The sequence below is a fragment of the Pseudorasbora parva genome, chromosome 5 (assembly GCF_024679245.1).
Source record: "Pseudorasbora parva isolate DD20220531a chromosome 5, ASM2467924v1, whole genome shotgun sequence".
Taxonomy (NCBI): Eukaryota; Metazoa; Chordata; class Actinopteri; order Cypriniformes; family Gobionidae; genus Pseudorasbora; species Pseudorasbora parva.
In genome coordinates this window covers 6062394-6080676 of record NC_090176.1, presented here as the reverse complement: position 1 = coordinate 6080676, position 18283 = coordinate 6062394, and the positions used below count along the sequence as shown (strand labels likewise).

Sequence of the window (18283 nt, the reverse complement as noted above, 5' to 3'; positions counted from 1 at the left end):
GGCGGAAAAATGAGGCCAATCAGAGGCACTCACTTCCTGATGGCTGAGAGAACTGCGCCGGCTCAGACTGAGCTTGAGGACGGAGATGTGACCATAGAGATCCATAATAAAGGCTAGATATCTTACGGCAGAGTCACCATCGTCATCACCGGCGGCCATCTTGTCACAGGCAAGCGTTCTGTTGGGCTCTGTGGAACCTGATGTAAGATGAGTGATCTGTACGAACATAAATACTCTCATCTCGCTGAAATCTTGACGGATTTACAAATGGTTTGGTTTCTTACAAACGTTATTAACATGGCTACAAATCTGGATGCTTTAACACGTTGAAATTGCAGCTTTTCGTTTCGGTTAACGACTTAATCGTGCAGCTTGTGTATCAGGGCTATAACTTACGTGCACGTTATCAAGGCTGAGACCACAATCGAGCTGTTCAATTATATAGGTTTATTGACACCAATAACGATATTATGACAACCAATCTTTTGTCTAGTTAAAATAAACTTAGTTTGCATGTTTTTTTTTTTGTTTTAATGTAAAAAATAAAAAATATATATATATAATTAATACATTTCTCATGTTGCCATTCGGTACAGTTTTAGTATCCTATATATTGATTTAACATATATCCCTTTTTTATTGCACCTATCTGTTCTGTTCAATGTTACTTTCATATTGAAGTCCATGGTAATAATTATTCATAAGTATGTAGTGTCATAACTACATCTCTGACGTTTATAACAAACGAATCAGTTTGAAAATCGGTTGAAAATTGAGCAAGTTATGGCTATTTAAAAGTACACGCACCATTAAAACACACTGTTACGAGTGAGCGAGCTGCCTGTGACAAGATGGCCGCCAGTTGCGGACGGTGACCTCCATTGGCCAACAGCGCGCACGAGACATCTAGCCTTTATTATGGATATCTATGGATGTGACGTGAGCCTCCTGTCTGACAGCTGTAGGTCTTCTAGTAGTTGTGGAAAGTGAAATCTGAATCACGTTGTTTAAATATTTTCTCCCGTTGCTTTTGGCTCACTATCGGCTTCTCTCCATTCTTGACTTTATCAGACTTTATGTCTCCACGTCCCCCCGACTGCCTCATAGACAGTAAAGATTGTTTCTGAGCATCTCCTCAGGTCTATACGGTAATTTCTCAACTGTGCGACAGTCGTGTTGGGTATGACACAATCGTTAGCCTATTTTTACAAAAACAGCTTCTACGGGGCGATAGTGTAAGATACGAGGTAACGGAGCCTTTTATGCATTGTCGTGTTTCTTTAGAAATAATCAATGGACAAATGGAGTCTTTAAACGCCTCAGATGTAAAGTTATTCACTGTCAAAGTGACTCGGAAATGAAAGGGAGTCAATGGGATGCTAACAGCAGGTGATGGCTTGGTTAGCAATGGCCGCCCCGATGGGTGGAACGCTTTCCGAGCGCTAGATTACCCGCTTGATGTTTACCAGGCCACGGCCTTCTTAGAAAAAGATTATTGTGTCGTTAGTCTTTAAAACAACAAATAAAGTAATATATATAAATTTTTTATATACTAGTAGCTAGCTACATGCAATAGCTTGGTCAGTGACAGTCAAACACGAAAGTTTCATACTAAATACTAACATACGATACGATATTTCAAAATATATAACTGAGAGTGCACATACTGTAAACACGGACGTGTCGTGGTGTCTCTCTCCTACGGTTTTAAAACCGCGCACCTAGCTGTGATTCCCCTTCGCGAGACGCAAATCAAGCAGTGATTGACAGAGCTCTGATCCAATGGCAGTGGGCATTTTCAGGTTGACAGTAAATCTAGCCCAATAAAAAAATGCTCTATTATTACCATGCCATTTGTAAAGGATTATGTGTTCAGCAATACATAAAAAATAAAATAAAAAATTAAATCTAGCCCAAGCGGCAACCTCCCGCGATCTCTCTTGAAGCCAATACGGAAGTAATGTAAACTGTAATTCCTTAACTGGCCACTAGGGACCGGCTCCAGAAGGAGCAGAATCTCTTTGAGCCGCATGATAAAATTCTCAACTTTACAGCAGAAAAAAACATGTTTACAGCCTGGTACAAATTGTGGTTTTGGCTTATAAGGCTAATTTTGGTCTTCATGACTGTGAGGAGGGTGAATTTTTTTATAACTCGGTTTACGTTATATAAAGCCTTAAAGTTCTGCATAATTAGGGGCGTGGTTACTTTAATTGACAGGTGGATAGCCATTTATCTGCTGTCTATAGTCATTGCGTCACCTCAGCTTCCCGCACATCCCGCCTTTTTGCCCATTTTCTGTTATCCGGGAGTGACACGCGATGACTCGCTCAGAAGATGGCAACGCCCAGCTCGACTCTACTTTAAGCTTCAGAACGGCTTATCGCAATCCTATGGGTGACGTCACGGACACTACGTCCATATTTTTTTACAGTCTATGATCTAGCCCAATGATGTTGGGACCAAGGGGGGCCAATCATATTCTGGTTGCCACCCCTCTAGACACGCCCCTGGTGAGAAGCAGCATTTCCTGCATGAACTGAGTTGCTCGAGATGCAGAAAACACATGAACACAGTGTTGCTCTTCACTCTGAAACATGCAGCGCAACAGACTATTAAATCACAGCTCTGAATGTGAATTTTATTGTAATTAATTTTGCAGTCATTTACATTCTGTTTAATTATTAGCTTTTCATCGACTCACAAACCACCTCCAGTTCCATCACGAGCCTCCTATCTGGGAACCCTGAGCTAGACCAATGAAATAAACAATTCAGTCAGAATCCAATTAAGTGACAACCCTGTCATTTCGTCACATTTTCACAAATTAAAGGCAATTACTGTTAAATAAGCAAGTCAATGCACGGAGAGAAAAAAAATTAATCAAGTTCTGCAAATTTTGCATCGAACCTCGCCCGTCCAATCAGACATTGGCCCCGCCATTTCAGCAAGGTGTTAACACTGCTTTATAGGCTACTGTACGCTTCCCGTACGAACGGCCTCAGGTGGAGCTGTAGGACTTCCGGTGACAAATTAAACCTTAAATCTTGTATCGGATTACTGTTCTCCTTGTACAGTTTCATGTTTAGCAAAAAAAAGGAATGAAAGAAAAAGAACTGAACGGCAGTCACGGTGGAATCTGCGCCGCACACTGCAGTGTTATGTGACTTGACGAAACACTAATAATAATAATGGAGTGTCAAATTTGATTAAAATGTGGCTGCAGAATGAATTGACATGAAGGCTAATTTAAAATCAAGACGTTTCATTGAAGCAAGTAGGCTTTTGATTTTAATATTAATATATTTTATTTTATTTTATTTATTTTTAAAAAAAAAAACATGAAAATAATTGTTACTGTCTTGCAGCTGCAGCCCAGGACGTGTGTGAATGTGGGCTAAACCGGTCTCCCTTCTTTAAATAGCTCTCTATTGGCTGAGGCTTTCGCTTACAATTCTGGACAAACGCCCTGAGCCCGATCTCGGAAGCTAAGTAGGGTCGTGCCTGGTTAGTATTTGGATGGGAGACCGCCTGGCTCAGGCTCATGACCCCCCCAAGTACATATTGCTCATCCCTGGGATTGATCGAAAATGATCACAACGGACGCTGCCATCTGGTGGTCAATGTCCTGAAGTGTTATTTACAGAAATTGTATGTAAATGTAGAAGGCCTAGTTTATTGAAATCCACTTGTCTGCTGAATGTTTTGTTTATTATCTTCATAGTTTGAGTTGATGTAGCGGATTAAATTTATATAGTCAAGTGGAACTGTGCAATTGTTACATTTTTGGGCTGAATTAAGAAAGGGTGTAGAATTGCTTTGATGTGTTTTCTTTTTCTTTTTTGACACTATCCAACCCCTTATGAAACCCAAGCACACAAAGACTCAAATACTTGAAATACTTTTACAACTTTTATTTTTCACCTAGAATGTGTTTCATTTAAAAGGCAATGCATGAAAACACAAGTAAACAAGATCTGTTTGGTTTAAAGCTCGCTCACCACAACAAGGTACAGATCTACGAGCGAGAACACGAGACAAACATTTACTACCATACAAACATCACAAGGACACGCACACATAAATAACATCAATAAAAAAACACTTAATAACTTAAAACACAAACTACTTAAGATAAAAAATGAACAATTGGTTAATCACTAATCAACCAATAAAGGCTCAAGCCATTCCTGTCTGTTACATTTTGTTGTGTTTTCTTTTGTTGTGTTGCAAACTTTTGTTAGACATGAAGCAGACAAAGACAAACAACACGCATGACAAAAACACAGATTATCTGAACATGAACAACCACTAAAGGGTATGTAAACTCATTGTGTTAGTTTGGAACTGATTACGGTTAAAATGATTGGCCTTGATATTGAACATAGGGCAGAACATTTTTGTATAAAAAAAATATATACTACAAAGTGCATTTTAACAGCAACATAAATAATAATAAAAAACACAAGAACATTCTTAAGTAAAACTGTAAAGTGCATTTATTTAACTATATAAATAAATAAATTGTACTTGCTGAAGCACTTTAAAAAACACAAACAAGCCTCTTTCTCTCTCCTACAGATGGCACAGAAGAAGTGGCATCACACAGGTAAGTTATTTACACAGTTCTCCTCTTTTCCAACTCTGCATCCAGCACACTTTTAAAGTGTTCAAAGCTGTCGTACACCACATTGTCAAACCCAGAAGTCGTGGATTTCCTAGTGGATGGACAGAAGGAAAATATCTTCTGGGTGCTTCCAGCCACTTTGTCCTTGGAAGGTGTGTATCTCTTCCGCCGTCCACCACAATTAGGCACGTGGCAAGCCCCACATGGCCGCGAGGACTTGTTCGGCATGAATGCCTTGACTGTTGGTGCAGGAGGTACAAAGCTCTGGCTGCACGACGGCCCACGATACAGGACGGAGGGAGCCTGTGGCTGTGCGGGGAGAACCAGCAGTATGGGTGCTGCCGACACAGGGGGTGGTCCATAGGTGGGCACAGCAGGCTTTGGCTGGAGGTGGGTGGAGGCAGCAGGCCTTGGCAGAATGAGGGTGGGCTAGAGGTTAGATCGGGCTCAAAAAATCAAGCCCGACCCTACCCAAACCCGTGCACGTTGTGTCCGAGCCCAGCCCAGCCCGACACCTTAACTTTAATTATGAGCCCGAGCCCGATTTAAACCCGACCATTGTTTAATACGTGGGCGTTTTGACGAGAACGAGCCTGTAATGAGCAAAGCGCAGCGAAGCGGACTGGTGAGGCTCATGATAAAACTACATTTAGTTTTCAGTTTTCTCCACAGCGACTGTATAGCCGAATAACATTTTGTTGCAATATTTTCATGTTTAACACTTTGAAGCTGCTTTGAAACAATAATCATTGTAAAAGCGCTATAGGCTATGAATAAAGTTGACTTGACTCCGCTCAATAATCCGCAGGTGCGCTCATGATCCGCTCACCGCTAAACTGATGTTTGCTCAAATCCAGAGCTCAGACATTTATCTGTAGCTTACTTTGTTGTAGCCATTAAACAATGTGTTTTTTCCTTCATAATTATGTTTAAATATTATAATATTATTTTTACATTTCATCTGATTATGATGAGTGAAAAGATGCGAGTGGGTCAGAAATGATTTTGGTGGTTATATTTAGTTTAATATTAAGTTTTGTTTTGTAGAAAGCATTTATTTCGTTTTGTTTAAATTGTATCTTAATTTTAAAAAAAGGTTTCTTGGGCCAATTGCCTGGATTTAATAAATAAAAAGCAAATAGCAGACTATAATCGCGAGGTGAAGTCGTGGGAGTGATCGCTTTCATTCCTCATGCACTGGAGCGCGTCTCATAAATAAACCGAAACTCAGCAGCTACTCGCCTCACAGACATGAGAAATATGCGTATAGAAAGCTTGAAATGTCCACTTTTAAACGAAACGATTCGAAGATATTTAATTAAGCAAAGTGCAGTGTTCACGCGAGCAGCTCTTGACACAGAGCGTTTCTGTTTATAATGCTGCGCTCCATCACTGCTCGAGCTGTGAGTTTAACACGCATTTTTACACTAATCCTGACTTGTGCAGCTTTGTAGCCTACACATTTGTTTCTTAGTTGTTGTATTAGTTCTTACTTTGCTAAATATATATATATAATTTCTGATTATAGCATAGCTTTCTGCCCACCCAATTAGACTAGTAAAGTAGGCTAATGATTAAAAAAAAAAAAAACGCTTGATCACGGGCCCGGCCCTACCCGACCCGAGGATAGTGCAGGGAAAACTCAGCCCGACCCGGCCCGTGGGTCGGTTCGGGCTCGGGTAGAGAATCTAAACTCTAGGGTGGGCTCACCAGACTTTGGCTGAGTGAAGGAGGAGGACGACGCCGTGGGCTGAACGGGCCGGTTCACAGGAGGCACAGGCTCTGGCTCTTCAACAAATAATCTGAAAATATAAAATACACATGTAATGAGTATTGATATGACGTGTGTGCTATTTGCTTTCCACAGCCAACAGGTAAAACAAAGTGCTTATGACAACTTACCTCCGCTTCTCACCACGCCTTTTTCCAGCTTCGTGATGAACGTGCTGGTACTGGACCTGAGGCCGGTCTGGCGGCAGGAGGGATGTCGGCAGTACAGGAGCTTCCGGGAACGGTGCGTCCGACAGCACTTTCAGGTGAGGCGTCACTTTCGGCAGTACCGTCGCCCCGTAGTTGGCCTTTTTCTCCTCCCTGGCAGTGAAGGTGGAGTCGTCTCGGACTCGGTCTGCAATCCTCTTATACTGTCCCTTCAAAGAAGCCGTGACCTTGCTGGGGGAGGTGAGCTGATTAGCCGGCGCTCGGTTCTTCAGCATCTTGAGGAGGAGGTAGAGCAGGCGACTGTCCTCCGTCACCTGTGCCACCTGAGCGTACCTCATGCAGCCAAACTTGGTCTTCTGGGCTGCTCTGGTCTCAGGAGAGTCCGCCCCAAGGCACCGACTGAACAAGGTGTAGCCCCACCTGGACTGCTTGACGAAACGGGCGGCGGTCTTGTCGTGGATAGAGCTGGCAGCGGCGGCGATCTTCTGCCTCAGGTCAGCCGGCACTAGGTGGTGGTCGCTGTTGTCGGCCAGTTCTAGGAGGAGCAAGGCCAGTGCCTCCACTTCCTCTATACCTGGCAGATGCAGATGTCGATGGCTCATTAGCGCATCTTGCAGGGCAGGACTGTCCTCCTCTTCCGCCTGTTCTGCCTGGGTGAGGACGACGTGCTTCCCACAGACTCTGTCTATCGGGTCCTCCTCTGTATCAGAAGACATGCCGAGACCCTCGTCCGCCATCTCGTCGTCTCCCTGCTCAGCCGATTCTTCCTCCTCCTCCTCCTCACGCGACTGCTCTTCCTCAACTACAAATATGTAATTGTATTAATCACAAACATGTCTACACAACAATAGTTTTTTTTGCACCAGGTTTGTCATCATTGTTTAAGTGTGTGATCAAGTACTGTACCTTTCTGCACGTTGTAGTCCCTGGCGGTGAAGCTGGTGGACTGGCACATGGCGTACTCGACACCAAGGAGCTCCTCCTCGTCGGGGTGCTCGTATGCTTCGGGGACCAGCATTGGTGCTGCAAAGTTGGGCTCCAGGACGTGCTCCTTGCCGAAAAGAATCTCGGCCTGCTGGTTGATGCGCTGGATCTGCCGCGCATCCAAGCACGACGTCTGCCGGCCATGACCACCAGCGACACGGAGCGATGCCATGCGGTGGTTCCACTGAACGGCGAAGGACACCAAGTACACCTGAAACACATTTCCATTTTGACTGTTATTGTGTACAATGTTTAAAAGTGATGACTGGATCTGTGAAATAAAATGTACCATTGAAGCTATCATTGCCACTTATCTTTTTAAATTATAGAGTATGATGTCCTATATGCACATGTGTCTGCAATAAAGCTTTATATATATTATGTTTTAATCACTCACTTGGAATGGCATAATCCCACATCGCTGTGAAGGGACGGCGTTGAACAGGTGGGCGTGCAAGCCCTCCGGAGAGTTACTGCCTCGCCGGCACTTGTGCTTGTTCAGTGGGACGCCGTTCATCACCACCACCTTCACAGACACACACAGCGGTATGCCAGGGGGATCCTGTAACACACAACATATTGCAAGGTCCTTATTTATTCTGGTGTCCTTTTGAAATGTTGCCATAAATACAAGTTTGAATGGTTTTGACACACGACGGCCGCAAAAACATTAACCCACCTGCATGCAACTGAGGTGCTTGCTCGCAACTGCCCAGTGAGCGTCGACTGCCTCTGGCGACTTGAAAAGGTGAATGCCATCAATGTCAAGGCCGGCTGGTCCCTGGAACTCAGCAAGGATGGACTCTATCGCCAAAGCAGTCTCCTGTAACACATAGGATATATTCTCAGGGTCAAGTGTTTTAATCACATTAAACACATTCACACATTTAACACATACATTTATTTTCAAAGCTGGATCTGACAATGAAAGCCACACTTACCACAACCCCACGGGTAATACGCCTTACATATGATCTGATCTGGTGAGGCTTGAGGAAGGCCATCATCTCCTCATCAGAGTACCTGCTGTAGAGCTCTGGGTTACCGTTCCTGACCGCCTGGACCAGTTTAGTACATACATTTGTTTGTGTGTGTGTGTGTGTGTGTGTGTGTTACGGTCTCTTCGTGGAGAGAGGGCGAGTGCTGAGCAGTTTGGCTGCTAGACTTAAAAATAAATGCAAATGATAAACTTTAGTGAGGATATGCGGCACTGCCTCAATTGTGCAAGTGCCAAATCATGTGTCAACTGTGCAGCTCGATTTTAGTTGCAGATGCGATGCGCTGATGTGAAGAGAGAGAGAGAGAGAGAGAGAGAGAGAGAGAGAGAGAGAGAGAGAGAGAGAGCTCGCGCACACGGTGATTCACTCACGCTGTTTGTGAACTTAAGTCTCACAGAAAGTTTTCAAACGACTTCGTAAGTTATTTAATATAGAAGTATGAATTGTACCTCACCATTATAATTATTATACCCGCGCCAGAAAGAGAATGAGACGGTACCGCTGCATGTCATGCCCTCACTCACAGCAGGCGCGCGTCTTTAGGCTCGTGTCGTTAGCATGAGATCGGTTTATGAGATCAGCCTTTTTAGAGACCACTGATCAAAAATCCCAACGCGATTATCGACCGATTGAGATAGGTTGATGATCAATCAGAGCACCCCTATAGTAACCAATACACATGTTTTACAACCCACCCGCCACTGTGGCTGGTATACACGGCAAAGTCACCCACCACTTTGAAAAAATACCCGCCATTGGCTGGTGGCGGGGGCTAATTTCCACCCTGCTGGTGACGTACTGCATGGTGCCCTGGCCATTGCCGTAGATCTTTTTGAGAATCTATAAAAACAAAGCAGAACATTCATTGCATGCTGTTTATCAACAGTCAATCTGTCATAAAGTACTTTATGCTGTACATACCTTCCTCGTGCCGTCGATACACAAGATTTCCCCAGTCGTACTGAGGATTTGGTCCCTGTACACGGGCATCTCCATCTCCAGTATCAGGTGCGCACGTCTCAGGACCCGAGCAGACGGAAGGGGAGACGGGGCGATTGGAGGGGTGTAAGTGCCGGCTGCTATTGCAAACGGCAGGATGCCTCGCTGAGACGAAGACGATCCAGCCGCCAACGTGCGGGCATCGTACAGGAGAGTCTGGTACAGGTCCCGACGCTCCAAGTACCACTCGTCGTGGCCCTGCTGCAGCAGCCTCTGAACCTTGCTCATTGAGACAGCATTGAGTCGGTCGCTCATCAGTGTGACCACACTCCTGTCCACAGCACGCTTGCCACAGATTATGGCAGGGAACATGCTTCTGACGGCCGGGGCGAGGTTCATCAGAATTTTTGGACTGTACGCCAGCCAGGTGTACTGCTGCTGGGCACCGTGGGTGCCGTCCTCCTCGTCGTCCACGTGCGCCTGGCTCAGCTCCTCCCTCAGCTTGAGACAGTGTTTGCACATCAACCTCTCAGTCAGCAAAGTGTAATGGAAGTTCAACCCATACACTTGCCTGGCGTAGCTGCCGCACCCTCACTTCTCCAAGTAGTACTCTGGCGGTGCGGGGCAGTTGGTGTTAGGGCAGCGGATCAATGCCTTCATCACGCCGACCGGGCGCCAGAAGAAGGCAGGGGTGGTGAAGAAGGAGAGCATGTTGGGCACAGCTCCCTTGACGGCCATAGGAGGTGGGGGTGGGTGGAACACCATCTTCTCCTTAAAGAGCTTCCTCTCGGCCATCTCTCCCCTGACATTCTTGTACTTGGACGCCCTCTCGAACAGCCCGTAGGTCTCGTTGGTCTTCAGATGTTCGCGGGGGCTATACCAAGGGCTTGGGCGGATTCAGGCGGCTGCTCCCAGAACTTCTGCCAGCCCTCCAGCACGACGCCACCAGGTTCAGAGTTCTCTCGGAGGCACGAGGGTCCCGGCCTGTCGTCTTGGCGCACAGAGCTGGCGAGGTCTCCCCAGGTGGTCAGCTGCGTGCTGACCGACGCCTCAGACCTGTCCAGGACACTCTCTGAAGAGGAGAACACCACACAAATGTCTCAACTGCATTGCTCGATACATACTGATAAGTTTCAAGTGTCACAAACACAAGTTCTATCAGCTCTAGGGTTGTAACGGTTTGAGATTTTCACGGTATGATAATCGTCTCAGAAAATATCACGGTTTCACAGTATTAAAAAATCTGTATTGTTTTTCTCTGTTTGTTTTTATTATAATCATCAGCTACAATGACCCATAAATAATATTTTTTTTGTTTGTTTAACATATGGTTTATATCAAATTTTTGTATGAGAAAAAAAAAACTTGGTAGGCCTTTGAGTCTGCCTTTTTTGGGGGGGAAAATACAAGAAATTACAAAAATCCCTCATTTGAACAAAATAAAGAATTCTATTTATCTTTTAAGATTAAAAAATAAACTAAACTTTAATATTTTTGGAGTTTTTAATATTTTGATATTGTAATTTCAGTTACTCTCCAAATTAATGCAGAAACAATTTAAAGACAGCATATTTTAAATGTGTTGTAATGGCATCTTTTTATGAATGAAGGCCAGTATCACTGACACCAATGTCTCTATGAAACATTAATGACCTTACGTTACAGTATACATGAAAGCTACCCAATTTCAACATTTATTAGGTTTTAAAAAAAAAAAAAAAAACTTTTAATTTAAGTGAATTTATAACAATCTTTAAACGTGCAGTATGCAACTTTTGGCCACTAGGGGTCACTCATTCAAAATAATAACAACTGACGTACTTTGATGACGTCGGGAAAGTGCGTGGGCTCATGGGAGTTGTTGTCATTATTGCCACTGTCAACCAGCGAATCTGGCATCTCCAGCAGAAAACATGTTCACTGACAAGGTAATTGTTATATTACATCTCTATTATTGTTAAGTTTAGTTACGGCTTTTCACGTTATGTAATGTCAATCTAATGAAATAGCAGCGAGCTACCGTTACTTAACAAACTTATCAGTAACGTTAGCTAATGTGTGAGACAGAATGTTGTGCGGGCGGTCGCTATGCCAACACACCTATAAGTTGGTAGGCTATGGTGACATATTAACCGCGCATCATAATTTGAGTTACTCAAATTATAGATATGTTGACATGGCATCCGCGATTGTCGAACATTCTGTATATCAACTGTTCAATAAGGAAATAAATTTCAATTTAGTTTATCATTACCAACATAAAACATAGTAAATGAGAGAACCAGCACCAGCAATACGTTGTTCATTGGAACACGCGCTGTGTCGCTCCCCAAGTTCATCAATCATTCAAATAAACATTTATTTTGGAACTCAGAGATATATGAATAAGTAGATCATTATTAAATCGATATTATATGTAGCTAGTATTAACATATGATAAAAGTGACAGTCACCTTATATTAATTGACCAAGATAGTGGCATATTACCTTATGAAGCTAACGTTACTTTCTCCAGCTACATATAAAACCAATGATAGCTAGTCCATCTGCGTTTTACACATGACATCATCGTGTCACCAAATATACGGATAGAAATATACTATCAGTTTTAAAAAGTCTCAGTTTCAGTCTCCAAAAACACAGAATCCGCCTGTTTGAAAAGCCGATACAATACAAAATGTATAACGTTACGTATTCAGCTAAACGCGTCTCAATGTGGTCAAGATCGCTATGCAATATGCAAACATACAGCATGTTATGATTATATGATTATTATGTTAGCTGAATGGTTACTTAAATGACCTGTTTATTAAAACGCAAGCGAGATCAGCATCTCTCTGCAGTCCGAGCTTGTCACGAAGATTTCGCCATCTTTCAAAGGCTTCTCCAAGGTTTACACGTCTCTTGCTTCTTCTACTGTCCCAAAATCTTCTCGGGTCATTTTTTTCACCCTTACGTTTGCGCTTTGTTGAGCTGGCAAAACGTACAGGCAAAGAGTAGTCATGATCCATTATCATACAGACTTTTTTATACGGGGGTTCCCCTTATACTGTCAGTGTTCCTCTTTGAGTTTGGCGGTTCCGCCGAGTTCCGCAGGAAGCAAGACGCAAACGTGGATATGACGTGAAAGACTGGCGACATAACGGAAATAAAGACACGGTCCGTGTCTTCGAATTAAAATATTAATTTCTCTGGATTTAGAAGTTAATTGGAACTGTCGGGATAATGTAAACACACAACTTTAAAAAATATATAACATAGATATAGTGATCTTTTATATTTTTAATGCTGAAACATTACATATTGTGCCTTTAAATAAACTCATTATAAAAAAATTATAGTTACCAGTGGCCTTCCCTGTTAGACATATACAGAAATGTAACAGTTATCAAACAGCTTTCTTAACTGCATAACTAATACATGAAATATAGACTAATCATCTTTTCTCTGTTCCCGTTATTTCTTTGTTCATCAGTGTATTCCATTCCTGTTGCTGTGATTGTTTGTTCAAGAGCGAAAGAGAACTCGATGAGTGCACGAGACTGGCGCAGCTAAGTTAGGGATCTGATTGAGCGATGACAGGACATCGACATACAGTTCTCTTCCATTCTGCAGATTGTAACTTTTTTTGGTCAGGGGATAGAGATAAGAATGTGTAGCCTCTGGCTCTGACATTTTCTCAGTTGTACATATAGAGTGGAGTCTAAGCAGTGACATGTAATGACGTCGCATATGTGCAGTAGCGCAGGTGAGATCTGTTTTCATTTTTTTTTCTTTTTTTTTATGTTTTCATCATCTCAAGTTAATTTCAGCATAATACTACTATACCTGCAGCAGCCAACAACTCGCCATTGCTGCTGTAGTTGGGGTCCTGAGAGAGGTCAGGGAAGGTCGGAGGAGCCCGGTCTTTTTTCGATTGCGTTTTCTGCAGAAAATAAAACACAACCATAGAATAATCTCTACTTTTACTAATACTGGTTACTGCTTAACATCAATTACTAAGGTCTAAAAGGTAACTAAGTTTATCTTACCTTCAACCTCATGTCAAGGTGCCATGTGACAGGAGGGAACTCTCTGGCGTACTCGAGCAGTCGCTCCTTCTGCCACTTCAGCAGCTCGTTCTGCTCTCCCTGCTGGCAGTACTGGAACAGCAACCACACCAGCCAGCCGACATCGTTTTCTAGAAGCCACCTAAAGGTCTGACCGGCGTACTTCCCGAAAACTATGACCAACTGACCTTTCCACAGCTGACCCCCGGACCTCTTGGCAGCCGCCTCCGCTGTCTTGGGATCCTGCCATGTAGGGTCAACCACGGTGCTGGGGGCCTCTGCCATAGACTTTGCTGCCTCTGTGCACTGCAGCCTGGCCTCTCCTTGCCGGTACAAAACGATGTTGGGGTACTGGTGTTGCTGCTGATGGCTGATCAGCAATGATTTGGTGGTCAAGCTCTTCCTGCAGACATCACAGTCAAAGGTCTCCCTGGTGACGGCATGGATCTTCAGATGCCTCGTCAGGTTGGACTTTTCAGTGAAAGCCTTGTCACACACGCTGCACCGATGTCGAGGCTTCTCCATGTTTCATCTGGTACAGTAAAACATGACTAAATGAGTAAAACAAAGCAGCTGAGGGCTTGGTTGCCTGAGTAAATTGAGCCCACCCACTTGTGTCTCTGACACTGTGAACCAGAGCTATGGTCAATACAAAATCCCTATGCAATTTACCATAGTATGAAAAACACATGCGTTTAATGGGACGTCCCTCCCCATTATAAGTCAATGGGGAAACTCGGGCTGCTCTTGCGCACCAGGGGTAACGTTACGTACAACTTATACCCCATTGAGATGTGTGTTCTGACAGGGCCTGTCAGGCTCTTCAAATGTGGTAATGCGATCTTCACGTGCTATCGGAATTACAGTAAATATGAGTTTCCCAGTTAAAAATAGCACATGAGCAGCCTTTGAAGTCACTCACTGCAATGAGCTCGTAATTACTATTTTGGAAAGGGCAATTACGAAATTTCTGATAGCACGTGAAAGCAGCATTAGTCACGGGTTTCTACGAAGTGCTCGCTCTTAGCTACAAGTTCAAAGTCAAAGCTACGAGGGCAAAGTTCGCTGCAATGTTAAGTCAATGGGAGTTTTCGGCTACTTTTTCACCCCTGCCATTTGACAAACGGTGCGCCAAACTTTGTTTACAGAAGAAGAAGAATAAGTATGGAGAATAACCACTTACAAGCGGCGCTTGTCAGTACGGCGCTAACGAGATATTATCATGTAAAACCTTGAACATCAGGCAAATTATCCAAAAATATATTGAGTTTCATTCATTACTTAGCACATAATTATACCAAACGTACCTGAGAGTAAAACAAACAGTCCAATCGGTCATCAATAACGCTGAACGCAATAAATAAGTGAAATATAGCTACACAGCTAGATGACGTGTTCCGATCCTCGCTCAATGATTGATCGCTGCTCAGCATTGGTCAACCATTGGCTGATCGCTGCTCAGCATTGCTCAACCATTGGCTGATCGCTGCTCAGCATTGGTCAACCATTGGACGGCTGACGATCGCTTAGGTACTTGGAGGGGAATTTGCTTGGCTCAGGCTCATGACCCCCCCAAGTCAGTAGTATATTCCAGCACAACCGGAGGCTGCAGTTTCAGGACCCCGGTTTCAGGACCGCAATTCTAGGACCCTTTTTTTGTGACAGCGCCACCTACAGAACTGGATGATATAGCGGTGTGCTGCAGTTTCAGGACCTCAGTTCCATCGTGGTTTAGTTATTAGCCTACATAGTATCAAGATATTTAATCTCAGGAGTATATTTTATGTGATTTTTTTTTTTTAATTCAAAATGCATCAGAGGTTAATTACAGAGTGTGTAATACCTGCTTTGAGTCACAATTTTAAATGTAAACATTAATTTACACAATATAATTGAAAAATGTATATTAATCTTAAAAAAAAAGTTGAGTACCTTAAAAATCTTAGTTTCTTGAATTATCTGTATATTGATTAACCTCCTTAAGTTTAACTAATTAGTTTATTATCAGGTCAAATAAAGATGGAATCAGTATATTCAGTCACTAAATTACAGTCAGATATTTTAAAGGTTGTAGAGAGGCAAGGCCATTTATGTCATTTTTGCAATAACAACAGCACCAAAGACCCCTTTTTTCATCAGTTGCTGCACAGACGGAATGGCTGTATATATATATATAAACATATGATTTAACACTTGTGCACTGTTGGAGTTGTAGAGAGAGAAAGCCAAACAGAATATTAATGTTACTCATGTCTAAGTCTAAACTCCAAATTTGTAAGTATATAACAGCAAAACCCACCAATTGAGACCATGGTGCTGTACAGCTGAAGCTGCATACAGCGTGATGAGGCAACTACTTTAAACATTTCCTATATACCTTACTTAGCTAATTGGATGACGACTGAAAGTCATTATACTAATCTGGTGAACATGGTAATTTTGATAAATGAGCCAAGGCACAAAATGAACTGTAGATAATAACATAAATTTAATAAAAAACTGAACAATTTATAAAAAAAAACAGCAAGTGTTACAGAGATGAATATACAAATATATATTGTTATAATACCCTTCTATTTTGAAGCACTCCATCAGAAGAAGACACCACCTCTTTCTAATGAAAGCCATGTCCATCTGTAAGATGTGTGACATTGACAGATACTATATTAGTATACTTGGCAAAAAAAACACAAAAAAACCATGAAAAACAACAACAAAAAAACACTGAGACTTTACCATTAACATGAAAATCCTGCTGTCATTTCCACAGTGATGGCGTGGCAATCCCTAAAAGCAACAAAAGGTAACATGCATGACAAAAGCCATTGCCATCTCGGTTACATTATGAAATCTGCATGATATGCAGAATGGAATATAATAATATTTGTTTGGAGAGGCTAAATATGCATTTATTAATCACTGCAATATTATGCCCAGTCTTTTCAGTCCAGCTCCAACGATAACAAAAAAACATTTGTGCAAGATTCATACAGAATTATTATTATTTTTTAATTAAAGGATTCATTTTAATCTTTTTAATCCTTCACAGCAAAAATATATCAGTCCAGGCTATAAGAACATAGCCAAAGTATAAATGGCTGAACTTGTCAAACATTATGCATCATTTAGACAGGCTAATATTGTAGTGCAACCAGGCAGTCAGCGCAGTTATGTAAGAATATTTTATTCTTAACTATGGTAAAACAATGAGTATTCAGCAAGTTTCCCCACTAATACAGTAAGCTACAGGTAATCGTACACACCCTTACAACAAACATGCTTTTGTCATCTTTTTAAGTTTAATAATGTGCTGGCTAGATGTATTATAGTCATTAAAAATCAAAAAGGATTTAATAAATCATGGCCACGCCACGATCAAGAACATCATAGTAATTAATAAAACTAGCACACAAATTCTTAATTTGTGTGAATTAATTCTTAATTCATAGTTAGCAGCTCACTTTAGTACATTTTGTTTCGTTTAAACGTTATAAAATAAAACTTGATTGAATATCGGTACTCACAGTCTGATCGGTGTCCATCGTCCACCTTAAATTAGTGTTTTAGTGATTCGATTCGGTAGGTGGTGCTGTCACAAAAAACTAGGGTCCTAGAACTGGGGTCCTGACACTGCGGCCTCCAGTTGTGCAGGAATACCCTTCTCCCCTTCTCCCCCAAGTAGGCTACATATTGCTCATCCCTGGGATTGATCGAAAATGATCTCAACGGATGGTGCCATCTGGTGGTCAATGTCCTGAAGTGTTATTTACAGGAATTGTCATGTAGAAGGTCTAGTTTATTGAAATCCATTAGTCTGCTGAATGTTTTGTTTATTATTTTTATAGTTTGAGTTGATGTAGCTGATGAAATTCATATCTAGCTGGAAGTGTGTATGGTGTGGCCATTCTGAGGGCAAGAAGAAAAAACAGAAATGTTCATTTCACACAACTCTGTAAAGTATCATGCTGTCATTTTCTTACCATGTATAATGTAATAATCATGAATGTAATTTAAGTGTTAAAAATACTTCATAAAATACACTTCCTGTCAGAAAAACTCGAGAATACTTTATTCAACAATTTAATTCTAGTCTGTGTCAGACTAAGACTTAGACTTTTAACTGAGGATCATGTCTATACGTGACGCCCTAGCAACACTTGAGCGACCCAACATCTGTTCGTGATATTAAAAAAACCTCGTCAAGCTTATCCAAGTTTTTCTTTCAAAAATGTAAATCTAGTTAAATATTAGATCCTTACCTTATCTCTGGGATTATTTCCCGTGATCGGACCTTCCGCGCGCAACTCACAGTTACGGAAAGCGACGCAGGTACAAATAGACGACGAAAAGCGTTGTGGAAAATAATATTATATATAAATCATGGGAAAACTGTCCATTTGTTTGTGAATTGGCCATAGCCGAGGTCCAGGCCTCTGTTTTTTCCGAGGTGTAGGCATAAATAATAAAGCATGAGAAATAATCGCCTAATATAGTTTAAACTCAGCAGCACCAATATCTTCATTTGGTTATCACAGCTTCTGTCAGTCACTCGTCAATGTCAAAATATCTGAGACCAATCAGATCAAAGTAGGCGGGCTTTATGTTGTTCAGTTTAACGGTCATAATGTCCGAGGTAAGATAAAGCAGCAGCGAAATTATACATTTCATATTTGAGTTTGACAGCTGTTTTAGCATATCACTGGAAAAAATAATTGGGCAAACAGATAAACTCTTGTCCAATTTTGCCG

At 42.1% G+C, this 18283-nt stretch overlaps 2 protein-coding genes across 4 annotated transcripts; both read right to left on the bottom strand.

The window, feature by feature from the left end:
• Window positions 1-4618: 4618 nt before the first annotated feature.
• On the bottom strand, window positions 4619-8610 carry LOC137075816 (uncharacterized). The gene is made up of 7 exons (XM_067444770.1): window positions 8491-8610; window positions 8229-8372; window positions 7947-8111; window positions 7472-7760; window positions 6530-7367; window positions 6280-6429; window positions 4619-5036 (listed from the first exon to the last, which is right to left on the bottom strand). The coding sequence occupies exons 1-7, from the start codon at window positions 8554-8556 to the stop codon at window positions 4619-4621; spliced, it is 2070 nt and encodes a 689-aa protein (XP_067300871.1). The 5' UTR covers window positions 8557-8610.
• Window positions 8611-8670: 60 nt separating this feature from the next.
• LOC137075933 (uncharacterized) lies at window positions 8671-17196 on the bottom strand. 3 transcript variants are annotated; one of them, XM_067444880.1, is made up of 7 exons: window positions 17060-17196; window positions 16272-16322; window positions 16105-16169; window positions 13518-14067; window positions 13315-13411; window positions 9469-10558; window positions 8671-9387 (listed from the first exon to the last, which is right to left on the bottom strand). In XM_067444880.1, exons 4-6 carry the CDS (start codon window positions 14058-14060, stop codon window positions 10344-10346), a joined length of 855 nt encoding a protein of 284 aa, XP_067300981.1. In that variant the 5' UTR covers window positions 14061-14067; window positions 16105-16169; window positions 16272-16322; window positions 17060-17196; the 3' UTR covers window positions 8671-9387; window positions 9469-10343. The 3 variants fall into 3 exon arrangements, with proteins under 3 accessions (XP_067300981.1, XP_067300983.1, XP_067300982.1); XM_067444882.1 differs by lacking the exons at window positions 16105-16169; window positions 16272-16322; window positions 17060-17196 and adding an exon at window positions 14843-14881; XM_067444881.1 differs by lacking the exons at window positions 16105-16169; window positions 16272-16322; window positions 17060-17196 and having other exon boundaries at window positions 13518-14264.
• Between the last annotated feature and the right edge of the window lie 1087 nt (window positions 17197-18283).